The following is a 15,481-nucleotide window of genomic DNA, read 5'->3' as shown; positions in this document are numbered from 1 at the left end:
AAAATAATAGTGATTAAACTGTAATAAAACATAAGAAACCTTTGACTGGCAGTGTGTATACCTACACATACGACTCTGTACGGGAAATAGAGTAGCAAAAATGGATGCGATCATTCATGTTGATAGCAAATTATGGGCGATATCCATAATCATGTCTTCATGACTCTGCAGCTTCAAAGAACCTAGATAAATAATTGAATAACATCCCTGTGCGCTTCTGGCTTTCTTGTGATTGCATTTATGCACAAATTAGTTAATGCAGTGTGTTCTCGGAATAGGGCTAAAATGTTTAAACTTAGAATTTTCCTTGTGTTCTGGCCACTGTAACTAACTTGGTCTATAACTAACTGGAAACACTGTCAGACCTGCTTTTATAGAACATTAATTAACACCTTCTGACCATTCAGAATCGATTATTTGGGCTACAATTATGGCAATTTCAGTGTTTAGTTTCAGTATTTTATTGCCTTATGTCAAGAACACTTCCAATATCTAGCTAGACCTTTGACCTACTTCTTCATCTTCTTTGACCTTTTTGTTCCATCAGGTACTTCCAGTGCCCACCCAAATTTGGCTTGTTTGCCCCAATCCACAAGGTGATCCGCATCGGCTTCCCTTCCACAAGTCCAGCCAAGGCCAAGAAGAGCAAGCGTGTGGCCATGGGAGTGTCGTCACTGGCTCACAGCCCCAGCAGCTCATCCATCAGCTCTGTCAGCTCCGTGGCCTCCAGCGTCGGCGGCAGGCCCAGCCGCACTGGCCTGGTGAGGGAGGAGTTTTAAAATGAAGTGATATTTCGGCTATAAAATCCTTTGGGGAAATGTTGTAGGTATGGCAGTTAGTAGCATTAATTTGCAAAGCAAGAAGTGAACATGAGCTATGAACATGAGGATCTGTTTAGAAAACTGAAACTTAAAAGGGAAGGTCAGACTTACTTGAATAAGGTGCAAACTTTAAAAAAAAGCATTTAGTGAAGCTTGTGAAGCATTCCTGATCCCCATCACTGTTTTGGTTATGTGACTAATTATATGTCTCTTCCCCCCAACAGTTGACAGAGACATCGTCCCGTTATGCACGCAAGATCTCTGGCACCACCGCACTGCAGGAGGCGCTCAAAGAAAAGCAGCAGCACATCGAACAGCTCCTGGCCGAGCGTGACCTGGAACGAGCCGAAGTAGCCAAGGCCACCAGCCACATCTGTGAGGTGGAGAAAGAACTGAACACACTCAAAGCCCAACACCTGCAGGTTTGTGTTAGTCTTATAAGAGGAGCGTTTGTTGCTTATTGTAGCCATATCGGAAACCTGTAATGACTGTTACAAAGTGCTGACACTGGAGACTCCTTCCATAAATACTACAGGTAGCTGCACCATATCAAAGATTATACCTCTGTGTTTACTGACAGAGCTAAACAGTTGTTTTGTCTGACAGCAGAGCTAATTTGCTGCCTAGAATTAATTAAGAACTAGTTAGATTTATTGCGTGGCAGTAATGAGAAACAGTTTTTTTAACTGTAATAATTCTATGATTATTACAGTTCGAGAAACATTTTTATAAATTAAGATATATTTCCAATGTTATATTTCAAATAAAGCATTTTCCCAGTTATCCTCTTCTGTACCTTCAGTATGCAACAGAGACTGAGAGCAACCTGCAGCAAGTGCGCACCCTATTGGCCAATGCACAGAGAGACAAAATGGAACTGGCCAATCAGCTTGAGGAAGAGAAAAGGTACCACCCCAAGCTCCAAATGTGCTCCAGCTTAAATGCGATGCTTTATTCTCCAAATGAGATGCTTTTCTGACTCCTAGCGGTTGTTCTGTGCTAAAACAGGAAAGTGGAGGACCTTCAGTTCAGGGTGGAGGAGGAATCCATTACCAAAGGGGATCTAGAGGTATTTCACTGCACAAATAATATGAAAAATCCCAAATCACACCGGGGCATAGTGACGTATTCACTATACAAACAGTACACTATACTAACGCATACTAAATCTACTAATATAACATGTTTGTCATAAAGTAAAGGAAAAAACACATACAAAGAATTTCTTCACTTCTGGAAAGCTGCTCAGTGAAAATTTATCTACGGGCAAAATTGCCTTTAAAAAATGAGAAAAATTAACAGTTGTTATAGACTACAGTGTCTTGCATAAGAATTCAGCTTTTTCATGTTTTGTAGTGTTGCAACAAAACACCAAATTCAAGGGTGTGAATACTTATGCAAGCCACTTGACATCTGTTCTCTATATCCTCCTGCTTTCCTTCATCTCAGTTTCCTCTCCTTAAGCATTGTGAAAGGATATTTTTCATATAGTTAAAATTCTCTTCTTGTGCCTTGTGTCCTGTTTGCGTGTTTCTCCTTTCTCTTTTTTCTCCTTCCTTCTCTCGTTCTTTTTTATCTCTCCATAGACTCAGACCAAACTGGAGCATGCCCGTATTCGGCAGCTCGAGCGGAATCTGCGTTTGGAAAAGTCCAAAGCAGAGAAGCTTCAGAAAGAGTTAGAGGAAAAGATGGTAAACGTGCAGCGAGAGTAGATGTCACACCTGCTTGTAGCCATCTTTATCCCCCCCCTCCTTTTTCTGCTTTTGGTTCTGCCTTTCTGTGATGCACCAGCCTCGCCTGAGCTTTTGCTCATATTGAGCACATCAAGGTCTCCATCATTCACTTGCAGCTAGAATGTTCCATCTGATGCGCTTGTATGGTAGCTTCATCAGCTATCCTTGCCACTTCAGTCACTGGTGTGCTGAATGGTCTAGCACCCACATACAATCAGCAGTTGTCCTATCAGGAGTGGACAAATCATAAATTCATTAGCTAGCCCACCAGGCAAGTGAAAGTACCAATGTGTTGCCCAGTACTAACTTAACATAATAACATATGGAGAGATAGTTAGCTAGGTAAGTGCATTAATACAGGCACTATTAATGTATTAATACATAATACATTAATATGATCACGTAGCAAGCTTTAAGTTGTGGTGTTCTGTCAGATGTTATTGGAGTTTCTCTATATTTAGCAGAAAAGTACTCACGACAACTATGTATTAAAAACTAAAAGCCAGAACACAGAATCTGTCCTGGGCTACTGATTTGTCCATTCCTGCTTACGTTGCTCCCCTTACCCTGATGGATGGTTGCTATTCTGCATAGCAACAGATGGGCTAAGTGACCTATATGGTATGTGAACCTAATAAACTGGGAACTTAACTGGCCTGTCTGGGTTCCCTTCCTCAGTTAAAAGCTCTCTCTTCATCCCACTGTAATAACCGAAGTCGCATTACTAGATTAGACCTAATTAGATTTTGCTGCTGTATTTTCCAATAGCATTACTGTAACAAGGACATTTATGTTGGAGACCTTTTGACCCCTGGCCATCCATGCAGTGCAGTTCCATCACTGACATTCAGGATCTTTCAGAACTCCTCCTTCTGTCTTCAGTACCTTTCTATCTTCTGTATATTTTAATCCTTTCCATCTCAGCAGGACTCTAAGGCAGTTTTGGAGTGTGTTTGAACCATAATCCCATTTATCATCCGAGTGATCTTCAGCCTAGAACGTCAGTAACCTGATGGTTGGGGTGAAGAATAGCCTTAGGCTTGGGGGTTCCTAAAAGGGTTTCTACAGAAGCTGGACCCTTCTCTTAGAAGAAAAAGGGTTCCCCTAGTGGAACAAACCAAAATACTATTATACAGGGTTCCAAGTAAAACCCTTGAATTTCTAGTATATAAACAGAAGCTGTATAACAGACATCAGTATTGTGGAAAACCAAAGCTGAAATGTATTTACATTCATAAATGGTTGCTCAGAGGGTTTCCAGTTGGAAATTTTGCTTGGAAGACAAAGTCTCTGTTGTGAGGTTCTACACCAAACCTGAAAATGTTTCTCCAGAGCAGAGGTATTCAAACTGTGGGGCGTTGCAATGGTGAGGAATGGGGGAGTTGGGGCTTTGATGAGGGGTGAGAGGGGGAAAAAACCAAAAAAAATCTAAATGACTGTTTCAGACCTGACAACTTTTACGTATTTTGCGTAGGAGCGCCACATTTTAACATCTGAGTAGGTTTTGAACTCTGTGATATTAACTGACACCTCACCACCTCACAATGCTTTGACTTGTGCCCTTGTTTTGACTCGTGCCCTTGGTTTGACACTGTTTTCCCGTTTGAAATATACACTGGCAGTTTCTGTCATAACAAATGGAGAATGTTTTCAAAAATGAAAAGTTCTCAAAGAACTGGGAAGTGAGCCCCATGGGGCCAAAGTTCGAATATGTCTACTCTAGAGGCATGTCAAAGGATGCTCGGGAGCCTTTTATCCTAATAGTGTCTTATATAAGTCAGTCAGAATGTGTTAAAAATCTGCCTACACCAAAGACCTTTCTTAACATATTTACTTAATTGAAATGCTGATTGCTTTGTATTAAATGGCATTATATAATATATACGTAGATGGGTGACAAATTAAAGAAAACTAAAATGGTGGCACTGTTATGTTTTGGGGGCATTTATTTATTTTGCTGGCATGGTTTGGCTCCACTTGTGCCCTCAGAGCGAATTATCAATGCAAATCAATACAAAGTTCTTCTGACTGATAACCTTTATTCTATGATGAGACATTTCTCTCTTGATGGGAGTGGTCTCTTCCAGGATGACTCCACCCCCATCCACAGGGTAAGAGGGCTCACTGAATAGTCTGATGATGATGAAAATAATGTAAATCATATGCAGTGGCCTTCACACACACCAGATTTCAACACAGTTGAACACTTTTGAGATTTTGGTCCGACATGTTAGACATCGCTCACCACCATCATCATTAAAACATCAAATGTGGGAAGATCTTTTGGAAGCACGGTGTTCATCCCTTCCTCCCAGTTCCAGAGACGTGTAGAATCAATGCTAAGTTGTTCTGGTGGCTTGTGGTGGACCAAACACTTTACTAAGACATGTTTTCTTTCCTATTAATTTATCACCCATCTGTATAAAATCATATGTAGGGTCACATTACACATATCCAATTTAATGTTTCTTTTGACACAATGAAATTTTTCTTACAGCTAAAGTGTGATGGCACACTTTTCGGACTTTTAATGAAACATGTCGTTTTGTGGTCATAAAGCTGGGGCAGTGTCACATGCACTGACCCAAATTTCCAATTCAAGCTTTGCTATTTATTAACAGGGCAGAAGGCGCCATCAGGCAACACCCATGAGGTTGGGTAAGAGTATCAAGGTGAAATAAAACTGCTAATCCCGTGTGTAGTCTAAACTTTCTAAACATCTTCCTAAATCAGCAGTGAACTCTAAGAGGAGTGGTGTGATCTCTCTCTTTCTTTTTCCCTCTTCTCTCTTTTGGGATTGCATCTCCGAATATTTTCTGGTGCTGTCTGATGGCAGCATATATCTTCAGTGATTTCCTGAGACATGCAAGGGAACGATCCCTGTAAATCTCTGTCAACACTAACACTAGGTCTCCTCTTTCAAAACCTGGGATACTTCAACTGGTTCTTCTTTAACAGCTCGTTAGATGTGTGTATGCGTATGTGTTGAATGCATCATCTCACATTTGCTTGGCTGCTTCTAGGAACACAGTGCAAAGAATGGCTTGCTTGGGTTTGTCTCTTTTCCCCTCGTAGGTTGCCTTTTCTATGCTTTTCAACATAAGGCATTTGTGAAAAGATGCTTCTAAATCAGACTTTCACTTGGCTGAAAAATGTCAGCGGTCGATTGAGATTGTGCACGTGCGAAGTGACGCTGACGATGCATTAGAGAATGCTGAAAGTTCTGTTTTTGCGGGTGACTTGGCAGAACATTTTCAAAACTAGCCAATATAAACTATTTACTCTTAAGAAACATTATGATTCTGTTGGTTTGGCTTCATACCAACATTTTACATTTCCATAATTACTGTATGTTTGGACATTTCTCAAAATTAAAATGTTCTGCTCTTGAATTTAACCCCTAAAAAGCAGGAACTAAAGACTTGACCACATTCACAAGAGGAGCAGTGTATAAAAACCTCTTCTTTGTCCACCAGCAAACCACGGTTGAGGAGAAGAGCCGGGTGATGCAGCTTGAGGAGGAATTAACCTTGCGCAAAGCCGAGGTGGATGAACTCCAGGCACGCCTGCAGAGAGCCTCGTCCTCTGTAGTGGAAGGTGAAGATGTGATTTCAAGCTCTGAGGCTCTTGTTCTCAGAGAACGCCTTGAATCTGCCCGCCGCGAGGAGAGCAGCCAACTACGTGAACGCTACGAGGCCATGCTGAGTTCCAGCCGCCAAGAAACTGAACGCCTCAAGGCCACAACAGAGCGGCAGGCCTCAGAGATCACAAAACTGCGCCAAAGGCTCCAGCAGGCCACACGTGAGAACATGGAGATGATGGATAGCTGGAAGGCCAAGCTGGACGCCCTGGTTGGAGACCACCAGCGTGCCCTGGAGGAGCTCAAATCCTCACTGATCAATAATTCCAAATCTTCCGAGACCAGCGGAGGAGACGGAGATGGTCCCTCACCGGAAATGAGGGCCACCGTGGAGAGCATGAGGATGGAGCAGCAGCTGGAGGTGGAGAACCTCAAGGCCAAGCATGAGATTGAAGTGGCCGTGCTGGCCAAGGAACGTGAGGAGCTTCGAGCCAAGGTCCAAGAACTACAAGATAAGCTAGAGGAGAGCGAGGAGAATGCCAGGAGCAACCAGGAGCTTAATGAGTCCATGGAGAAGCTTCAGGAGGCCGAGCTGAAGGTCGCCGGATTGAGGGAACGGCTAGAGTTGGCTGAGAAGAAGATGGCTGACTACGAGGCTCTGCAGAAAGCTGAAGCACAAAGCAGAGCTGAGATCCGAGACCTGCAAGAGAAGCTGAGGGTTAGCGAGAACCGACTGCAGGCTGTCGAGGCTGATCATATCAGCCAGGACGTCAACGTGAGTTATTGCCTTGTAAAAGATAGTTTATTGTGTTTGATGTGTTTCTGTAAATCTTGATGTTGTCTGCAATTTTTGTTTTTTCTCAGATGATAGAAAATAACGACAACTCTGAAGAGAAGATTAAGTTAAAGCAAAATATGGAAGGTTTGTAAATCAATCCTTTTTTCATTATGATAATAGCTCTTCTCCCTGCTGTCACTTGTGTACTAAATTATTCTATATTGCACAACATTTCTGAGTGATAATGACTAGTGCCCTATTTATTTTCTGACTTTTTTATGAATGTCATTTATTTTCAGGGTGTTTTAAATTTTTATGTTTTTATATTTTCCCAGAAACTTTGGAGAAACTGGCAAAAAGGGAAAAAGAAGTTTCCACTCTTACTACACAAGTAGATGACCTCAAAACACAGATAGCAGGTAATGAATATATTCTCCATGTAGATTCATTTGTTACAGTGAAATCTCGGCTGTATTACCCTATTGGGAAACAGTGCGGAAAAAAAAAAACTTCTAAAAAGTGCGCTGGGTAGAAGGCTCTAGGGTTTTCAAGACTGACAGAAAGCCATTTGAATTTGTTTACTCCTTGTGTCCCATTGCCTCATTTGGTAGCTACCTTTCTAACATTCCTTTGTGGAATAGTGGAATACTAGGAGCAAGACTTTGCAAACGGATAAGAGTCTAGGTTATTTATGGGGAGTGTGATGATTGGGAAGAGGTGGTTTTGATTAGAAGTCTGGGGAGCTAGTAGGAGGCAGTGGCAAATGGAGTGTGTACTGGTACAAGGAGCACACGTGACTGCTACCTTCAGCAGGCCAGCAGGTTTCTCCATCTTTGACAGGTTGAGTTTTGTTTTATTTCTTTAGGCATTGTTCTTCTTTTTGGAGAAGATTGTATTTTTTTCTCCACACGTTTCTGAGCAGTAAAGGTTGGATTGTTTAGATTGTAAAGTAATCAACAACGTTTCTCTGATAGTTCCACATTATTTGTAATAATAAGAAAAATAACAGTATTGGCCATTGCACCTTTAAACAACTAAAGTATTATTCTCAATATTATTTGCTTGTAGCCTTGGAGACTAAAGTTCGTGTGGGGGAGAGAAAGGCAGACGGCCTTCTCAGAGACAAGATGCGTCTGGAGGCGGAGCTGGAGGCCATCACCAAGAAATCCCACGATGCATCAGGCCAGCTGGTGATCATTAGCCAGGAACTTCTGAAGAAAGAGAGGTAAGGAATGTTAGCAAGGTTTGTAAAAGAGGTATTAGAGCCTGATGATTTAAACTCTCAAGCCATCTGGAGGCTGATTTAAGTCGCTTATTTATGGTCTTGTTTTATGAAGTACACTTCGGAACAAAGCGTCTACTTCTGTCTCTCTCTCTCTCTCTACACACACATGCACACACACACCTGTATCCTCCTTAAATAGCTGTTCCACCTTCTCACTTCATCGTTTTCACTGAAATCTGCTGGCTGTCACTCCCCATCCCAGAGTACACTCATGAATTGTTCTCATTTCACCATTTAATCCACTTAAGATCCATTTGGTTTAATGAGGACAATCCGTCTAATTAAAACTCCTCCTTAAGTGTTATTCAGCCTTTTGGATCGATGCCATATCCTGATTCAGAATGCCACCTGTGCTTTTAGTGGTTATTTACATTCAAAAAGAGGCTTAAAAAGATGTATAGACCTAATAAGTGAAAAAAGTAATTACAAATGAATAGAAGTGTAAATAATCAGTTATACAATAGATCACGATACTGAGCGAACATAATATTGTGATCAGGGAGGCTTCATAGGACCTCCACAGTCTCTTCATTTCTGAGAAAGTTGACTAGGTAGGCTTATTGTCTGTTCATGTATCATGTACATTTTTATGGTGTTACGATGGTGATTGCTATTTATCACCATTGGACTTTTGTATTGTAGTTTTTATTTTTTTTTGGATATTATATATATATATATACTTGGACCCCGCATATCGCTGCTTGAGGCTATATTTATAGTTCTAATTACAGCTGACTGTCACATTATTTTAATGGCCCTAATCCAAACCTGAAAACAAGTATACATAAAGTAAACAACAAATTTAAACAAAGTGTTTATAACAGTGCTTTTAATATGACACACAACATTTTCAGGGCTCTGTGGGTGAAAATTTCAGGACTAAAAAGCTTATAACATCTGTGAATGAATATGATGGTACATGTTTGCTTAGTGCGTCATATTTCAGTAGTTAAATTATGTCCATAAAATAAATGTTTAGAACCTTTGTTCTGAGAGATCTTATTTTGATTACGTTTCATTTTTACTTCCCTGAATTGTGTGTATATTTTTGTGTGTTTGTGTCAGGAGTCTAAACGAGCTGCGCGTCTTGCTGCTGGACTCGCCGCGCCACTCTCCCGGCATGGACCGTGATCTGAGCCGTGAGGTGCACAAGGCTGAGTGGAAGATGAAGGAACAGAAGCTGCAGGACGACATCAAGACCCTGAGGGAGAAACTGCTGCTTCTGGTGAGCCTCCTGATGTCCACCATTTTGTTTTACTTAATCTGGGCAGCTCAAAGACTCTGGGGCTTTGGAGAATACTCTGACTGGATGTGCTGGTTTACTTTGGTTTCTGTTTGGCCTTGTTGCTCTGATGAAAATTGGATTGTTCTATAATCTTAAAGAGTCATAAAAACTCTACATGAAGCCTCTCAGGTGAATGACAAAACAGTATACTGACTTAATGGAAGACTCCGGCATTTTTCAACCTAATGTCTTTCCAGTGTATGTGCAATATTTGTTTAATTACCACGGTAATTGTTTACTTTAAAAAACCCACTTGTAATGGACATCTAAGTGCAGTTGTTGAATTCCATTAATAAATGATTAAGCAATGCTACTATACAGTGTAATGCAAACATATTAACAATGAATATTTTACAAATCAGTAAAGTGTCATTCTGGTTGCTTACTACTTTGCCTGAAAGTTTTGTTCGATGCACAACCTACATTGGATAGAGACTATATTGTTAAATGCATAACCACAAATTCCTGTAAAAGGAATGTGAAAGGATGACTTATATAGATTCAGAGCTTAAAATACAAATAGCTGAGTGAAAAAAAAAATGTTTTACATTTAGTGAGTTCAACAGCTGCACTAAGACGTCTGTCGCACGTGGGTTCTGAGTAAACAGGTTTTCGGTTCGTTTCTTGGTTTCTTAGAAATTGGGTCAAAATTCTTGTCCGTGGTAATCACATGAACACATCTCATTGTGAACACATTGTTCACATCTGTGCACATCTGTACAGATCCGGGGAATAGAGCTTGAATAGAGATTAGACATAATCTTAGACTAATAGTAATAACCTGATTAAAAATGTGTTATTTAGCAAATAAAAATGTCTAGTCGATATGGTGAAGTTTTCTATAATGAAACGTTTATTTAACGTTTTTGGAAGGAGTCTCCAGTGCCAGGTAAAACCGTTCCTTCAAGTTTTCCGAAACAGGACACTAGATGGAGGACTTTGCATGTTCCCTTTTGCTCAGTAACCTGGAAAAAGTGTGTCTTTTGCCTTTAACAGAGAGGAAGAATAAAAGAGACTGGTGAGGGAATGTTTATAGCTGCTGTGACTTAAATTCCGTAAAAGTCAAAGTAAATATAAACAGGTAACAGATTGAACAGATTGAAAAATTGCCATGGTGCTGTTATAGGACAATACATAAATAAATGCATGTCCTGAACTTATACAATGTCTGGATTGAAAATGTATGTATTAAAAATTCAATTCAAGAATTCAAAATTCTTGCTCTGCATCTTGTTTCTCGTGCCCTCTCCTGACCTCAGGGGCGTGAGAGGTCATCACCTGAGCATCGTCGCTTCTCTATGATGGAGGCGTCAGGGACGGACGCGGAGGTGGCCCGCCTACGCCAGCGGCTCTTGAGCACTGAGGAGGCCTTGAGGAACGCGCTGGAACACAACCAGGAAGTGGACCAGCTAGTGCAGGCCATGCGCACGCGACCTGATAAGAGCCAGGTAAAGCTGCACAAACGCCACAAATCCTATTTTTCCATTGGCTCTTACCTGGAGTGTGATTTAAATCTTAAATGTGCAAGCAGCATCATACTCATATCCATGCTTACAGAGTTTTCTCTTTCTTTCAAATGGTTTCTTTGAAATTGAGCATTGCTCTGTATTAGGGGTGTAACACAATGCCACTATCTGTATTTTTTTAGTGCTCAAATTATGCGTATCTGTATCTGTGTTCGGATTTAAACCCGCAGTGGGCGTGGTCTAAATAGAAAGTTCTGATGGTATGCATCTTTTAACAGGCATACAGCAGCGCAAATTCGGCAAATGGGATCCATCAACAAGACGCTACCTTCACGGAAGAGGTTCATGCTAACACCAAATAAATATCTGTTCTATTTTCTACATGATTTCATTTCTAATTCTGACTGATGCCGTGTTATAACTCTGACACTCATGTATATTTTGTATTTGTATCTGTTTAGGGACAGCACTGATGATGGGGGTCGTTGAAGCAATGCTTGACCATTTAGGGAAAAATCAAGGAGGTACACTGCAAAAAAAATCCCCGAGATGTCTGATGCTTAGACCTCGGACTAACACCTCATTGGACAGCTTTGCATTCTTTTCACAGTTAGCACCAAGCCGATGAACAAAACTGCAACCACTTAGCAAATGTGTATGTAAAACAATGTGAGATGCTATTTAAAAAAAACAAACAAACAAAGCATTATCTTTGAAGCGGTACGTTACGGTTATGGTTTTAGACCTGGACCACTGATCCACCTTGTACACTACCTCCAGTATGGATAATTAATCCAAGAGAAGTGAGAAAAAGCAGCGGTCTTTATGCTCAACACCTCCATGAAGCTAAGTGCTGTAGTCCGATTGGCCAGGATGCAGTTTAGTAAACCTTTTGGCCTCAGTTTATACTTTAATTTATTTGCCTTTTATGCTATTGGAGTTAGACGGAGAAGTCCTCTCGATTTTTGCCTTGAAAGACTTGCTACTCTCCCTTAGCCTCTGTAGTGAATGTCTGAGTAAAGGAGACGGGATGATTCCACTCGGTCTTGTTCTTGTTTTCTTTTTCCTTATGTACTGTATGAATGCCACAGTGTTCAGCCACCTACCAGTATCCATCCTCTATAATCCAGTAAATAGTGCACCATTTTAGGGATGCCAGCATTTCAAATGAATGGGACTTCATCACTGTATTCCTGTAAAAGACTTGAGAAATCAACCGCTCAGACATATTATTCAGCCTTGTACTGTGTTTATGCTGTATATTTATGTGTCAAGATACAGTTTCCACTGTAACCGTTGACCAGCTAGGTCGAAGTGAATTTAGGCTTTGAACGTACGTCATCTAATTCAATGACAATAATCCACATTTCTGATTTTCTACAAGTGAGCACATTATAATTTGAATGTTAGCAGGTCAATTTGATAAATGATATCCACCCTGTTACAAGGATTATCTCAGTAATGGTTTCAATCTTTCTATCAGTGTGAATATTATGGGATTAAGACTAAGGGATTTCATATCGGAAAGAAGGGATAAAACGATAGGGCTGGCCCCAAGTTTTGCAAAAATGAAGCTTCAAGTCGTTGGACTCGGATGCTCTTTAATGCTGTCACAAAAGCAGTTTACTCCCTTGGCTCTAGCTGTAACCATCCCCGGGATTCAATCATTAAACAGAAATAAAACAGAATTTGTGCATTGTGTGTTTTTTAATGCATCATTTCATTCCATTTCTTTTACCCCTACGATTATAATATGACTAAAGATATGTTAACTAAATTTACAAGACGGTAAGTACAGGTAACCTGAATGACCTTTATTGTCAAGTGTAAATTTTTATTTCGGCAAAACTCAGGTATTGATCATCACTAACTATATATAAGATGAATAACTACCATGACTCTGTTTAATTCGCAAATCTAATTGGTTAGGAGGTGTTCCGGCTGCAAGGCAAATCACAGGTTAATATTAATGTGTGATCTATTAATTAAAGCTCCATGTGATCCAGAACGAAGAAAAACATTTATTTAACATTTATGGAAGGAGTCTCCAGTGTCAGCGCTTTGTAACAGTCAGAGGTAACCCTGCATTTTGTTGTTGTTTTATTAACTTCAAAATAGAGAAGAAAAGAGAGGCTCATAAGGGAACAATTGTTGAGAATTATTTATAACAGGATGTAAGTTGTTGTGATGTGTTGCTCCCCAACATTAACCGTAACTGAATGGATAAAAAGTGCATGTATTCTGTTCTTTAACAAAAAAAGAATATAATTAACTAACTTGTTAAATGTTACTTGTAACTAGAAATGGATAAAAAGTATGCTGAGTTGTGGTGTAATTAATAAAACATTATAATCGTTGACAAGTTGCTGGAAATGATCAACTTTGGAGTGGCTACACTAACTCTGCTTTCACAAGAAGAAGGCTATAACCCAGGTACTGTAGCTGAATAATAGCATTTCTAAAAAAACATGGTCTCTTATTACACTTGACGTTCTTATGACCCTTGTGTTCTTTTTTTTTTTTTTTGAGACATAACCTTTGTTCTAATTTACAGCACATCTGGCAGTGATGACTCCCTCAGGAGCCAGCAGGAGGCAGCATCTTTATATTTTATACTTCAACCTAATGGTTATTAATCATTCTAACTCATAATTCAGATATAAATAGAGAAGTAGCCACGAGAAATGTTTGGCTTTTATTGGATTAACTCCCGTTCTGGAAAAGTACATTATGTAACATGGGTATATTGGGCTGAGCGGGTTATTGTTTGCTCTGGCGACAGTTAATTTGGGTTTTGTGCTGTAAGCTGGATTCATTTACTGGTATAAATCTCAAATACAAAATCTTAGATATCAGAATAAAACATAACGGTGTGTTGTTATAGGAAAATAATCGATGCCGCAGTGGTGTGATGCAGCCCGATGTGGAGTTGAATATTTTCCTATAGCAGCACACCCTAAAGTATTTTATTCCACATATACTACAGCAGTTTGCCAAATGTTATACAAATACATTGAGGTAGAATTTCTACATTATATAAATCTGAGTCCATACACATGCCTTGAATTAAACAAATTGATATAATGTAGGATCATTCAGTGTCAACCTATTAATTAGAATTATGGATATTTGTTTGTATAACATTTGCCAAATTGCTGTGGTATAAGAGGAATAAAACACTTTGGGATATACGGTTATTGGACAATAATCAGGACAGAAAACTGGTGTGTAAGAAAAGAATTCATTTTTTCTACTGATGTGTAAACAATTCAATTGGTGATTTAAAAGAAAGGTGATTTATCTGTAACTGTGATATGTAAAATACATCATCAACATCATTCGCAAATTAACGGTAGACCTACTCCAGATTGGTCTAAAATCGAAAAGGCTACTAAATCGAATCGTATCATATCATTTGGTGGTATTGTCAAATATCAAATTGTTGCCTTATGAACCGAAATTGTTTCATAGCATATTGTAGATGATTTAACTGGTATCATCAAATACCGTAATTGTATCGTATTGTGTGGAAGCCTGTGGTTTACACCCCTACTATATATTAGGGGTGCGCTGATATCTGAAATTGTTATTGATATACGATCTTGATGTGGATCAGCATAAATTTATAGGAAGTAAAAATAACTCCATCAACTTGAATTAGCATTACAGATATTAATATGTAGAACATTTGAGAAATTGGCAAATTGCTGTGGTATATGAGGAATACAACACTTCAGGGTGTGCTGTTATCAGATCTGACATTTTCATACTTTCGACTAGGGATGCTCTGATATCCGATATCTGTTTTTTTATATATATGTGTAATATATAATATATAATGTGTGTGTAGTTATTATATACAAAAGCAGGTAATGTTGCAGCTTTTCAGAGCTCCAGCGTCCCTGGTTTGACGATCCTGAGCTCAGGTTACAGTCTGTGTGCTGTTTCAAATGTTCTACCCTTGTCCTTGTGGGTTTCATCTGGGTTCTTTGGTTTCCTAACAAAAAACATGCATATAGGTGGATCAGCTATCATATCTAGCTAACGGGGCAAGGTGGCTTAGTGGTTAGCATATTTGCCTCACACCTCCAGGGTTGGGGGTTCAAATCCTGCCTCTGCTCCTGGAGTTTGCATGCTTTCCCTGTGCTTTGGAGGTTTCCTCCCCCAGTCCAAAGCCATGCTGATTGGCATTTCCAAATTGTCTGGAGTGTGCGATTATACCCTGTGACGGGTTGGCACCCCATCCAGGGTGCCGCCCGGCTTTCGCCTCAAGTTCCCTGGGATAGGCTCCAGGCTCCCCTGCAACCCTGTGTAGGATAAACAAGATGGAATGGAAGATGGATGGATCTAGCTAGCACATCTAGGAGTGAATGTGTACAATCCGGTGTGAGCTCTCCTTCCCGGGATGGACTACCATCATGCTGACCAGGATAAAAATGAATAACTAAAATCAGTGCGTCTCTGAGCATTGTACATCATCCAAGATCTACTTGAAGTTGTAGGATATTTCCCCAACCATTTGCACTTTAACAG

At 40.0% G+C, this 15,481-nt stretch overlaps 1 protein-coding gene and 1 long non-coding RNA gene across 4 annotated transcripts in view; one reads left to right on the top strand and one right to left on the bottom strand.

The window, feature by feature from the left end:
• The window catches only part of clip2 (CAP-GLY domain containing linker protein 2), a 35,073-nt gene extending 22,437 nt beyond the window's left edge, over nucleotides 1-12,636 (top strand). Inside the window, exons 5-17 of one of the 3 annotated variants that reach the window (XM_026922104.3) lie at nucleotides 548-761; nucleotides 1,046-1,243; nucleotides 1,624-1,727; nucleotides 1,830-1,890; nucleotides 2,408-2,512; nucleotides 6,031-6,909; nucleotides 6,999-7,056; nucleotides 7,248-7,331; nucleotides 7,981-8,137; nucleotides 9,263-9,422; nucleotides 10,742-10,930; nucleotides 11,227-11,289; nucleotides 11,410-12,636. In XM_026922104.3, the coding sequence (XP_026777905.1) occupies nucleotides 548-761; nucleotides 1,046-1,243; nucleotides 1,624-1,727; nucleotides 1,830-1,890; nucleotides 2,408-2,512; nucleotides 6,031-6,909; nucleotides 6,999-7,056; nucleotides 7,248-7,331; nucleotides 7,981-8,137; nucleotides 9,263-9,422; nucleotides 10,742-10,930; nucleotides 11,227-11,289; nucleotides 11,410-11,421 (2,284 nt within the window). In that variant the 3' untranslated portion in view covers nucleotides 11,422-12,636. Of the gene's footprint in view, nucleotides 1-547; nucleotides 762-1,045; nucleotides 1,244-1,623; nucleotides 1,728-1,829; nucleotides 1,891-2,407; nucleotides 2,513-5,175; nucleotides 5,227-6,030; nucleotides 6,910-6,998; nucleotides 7,057-7,247; nucleotides 7,332-7,980; nucleotides 8,138-9,262; nucleotides 9,423-10,741; nucleotides 10,931-11,226; nucleotides 11,290-11,409 lie in introns of all 3 variants that reach the window. The other 2 variants (XM_026922105.3, XM_026922106.3) reach the window with 2 other exon arrangements.
• Nucleotides 12,637-13,624: 988 nt separating this feature from the next.
• Nucleotides 13,625-15,480, bottom strand: LOC128317599 (uncharacterized). Its single transcript, XR_008301115.1, has 2 exons — nucleotides 15,035-15,480; nucleotides 13,625-14,945 (listed from the first exon to the last, which is right to left on the bottom strand). It is a non-coding gene; the product is annotated as an uncharacterized LOC128317599 (long non-coding RNA).
• Nucleotide 15,481: the final 1 nt, after the last annotated feature.

Source organism: Pangasianodon hypophthalmus, chromosome 27 (genome assembly GCF_027358585.1).
Source record: "Pangasianodon hypophthalmus isolate fPanHyp1 chromosome 27, fPanHyp1.pri, whole genome shotgun sequence".
Classification (NCBI taxonomy): Eukaryota; Metazoa; Chordata; class Actinopteri; order Siluriformes; family Pangasiidae; genus Pangasianodon; species Pangasianodon hypophthalmus.
Note: the sequence above shows the minus strand (reverse complement) of the source record. Positions and strands in the feature narration are given on the sequence as shown.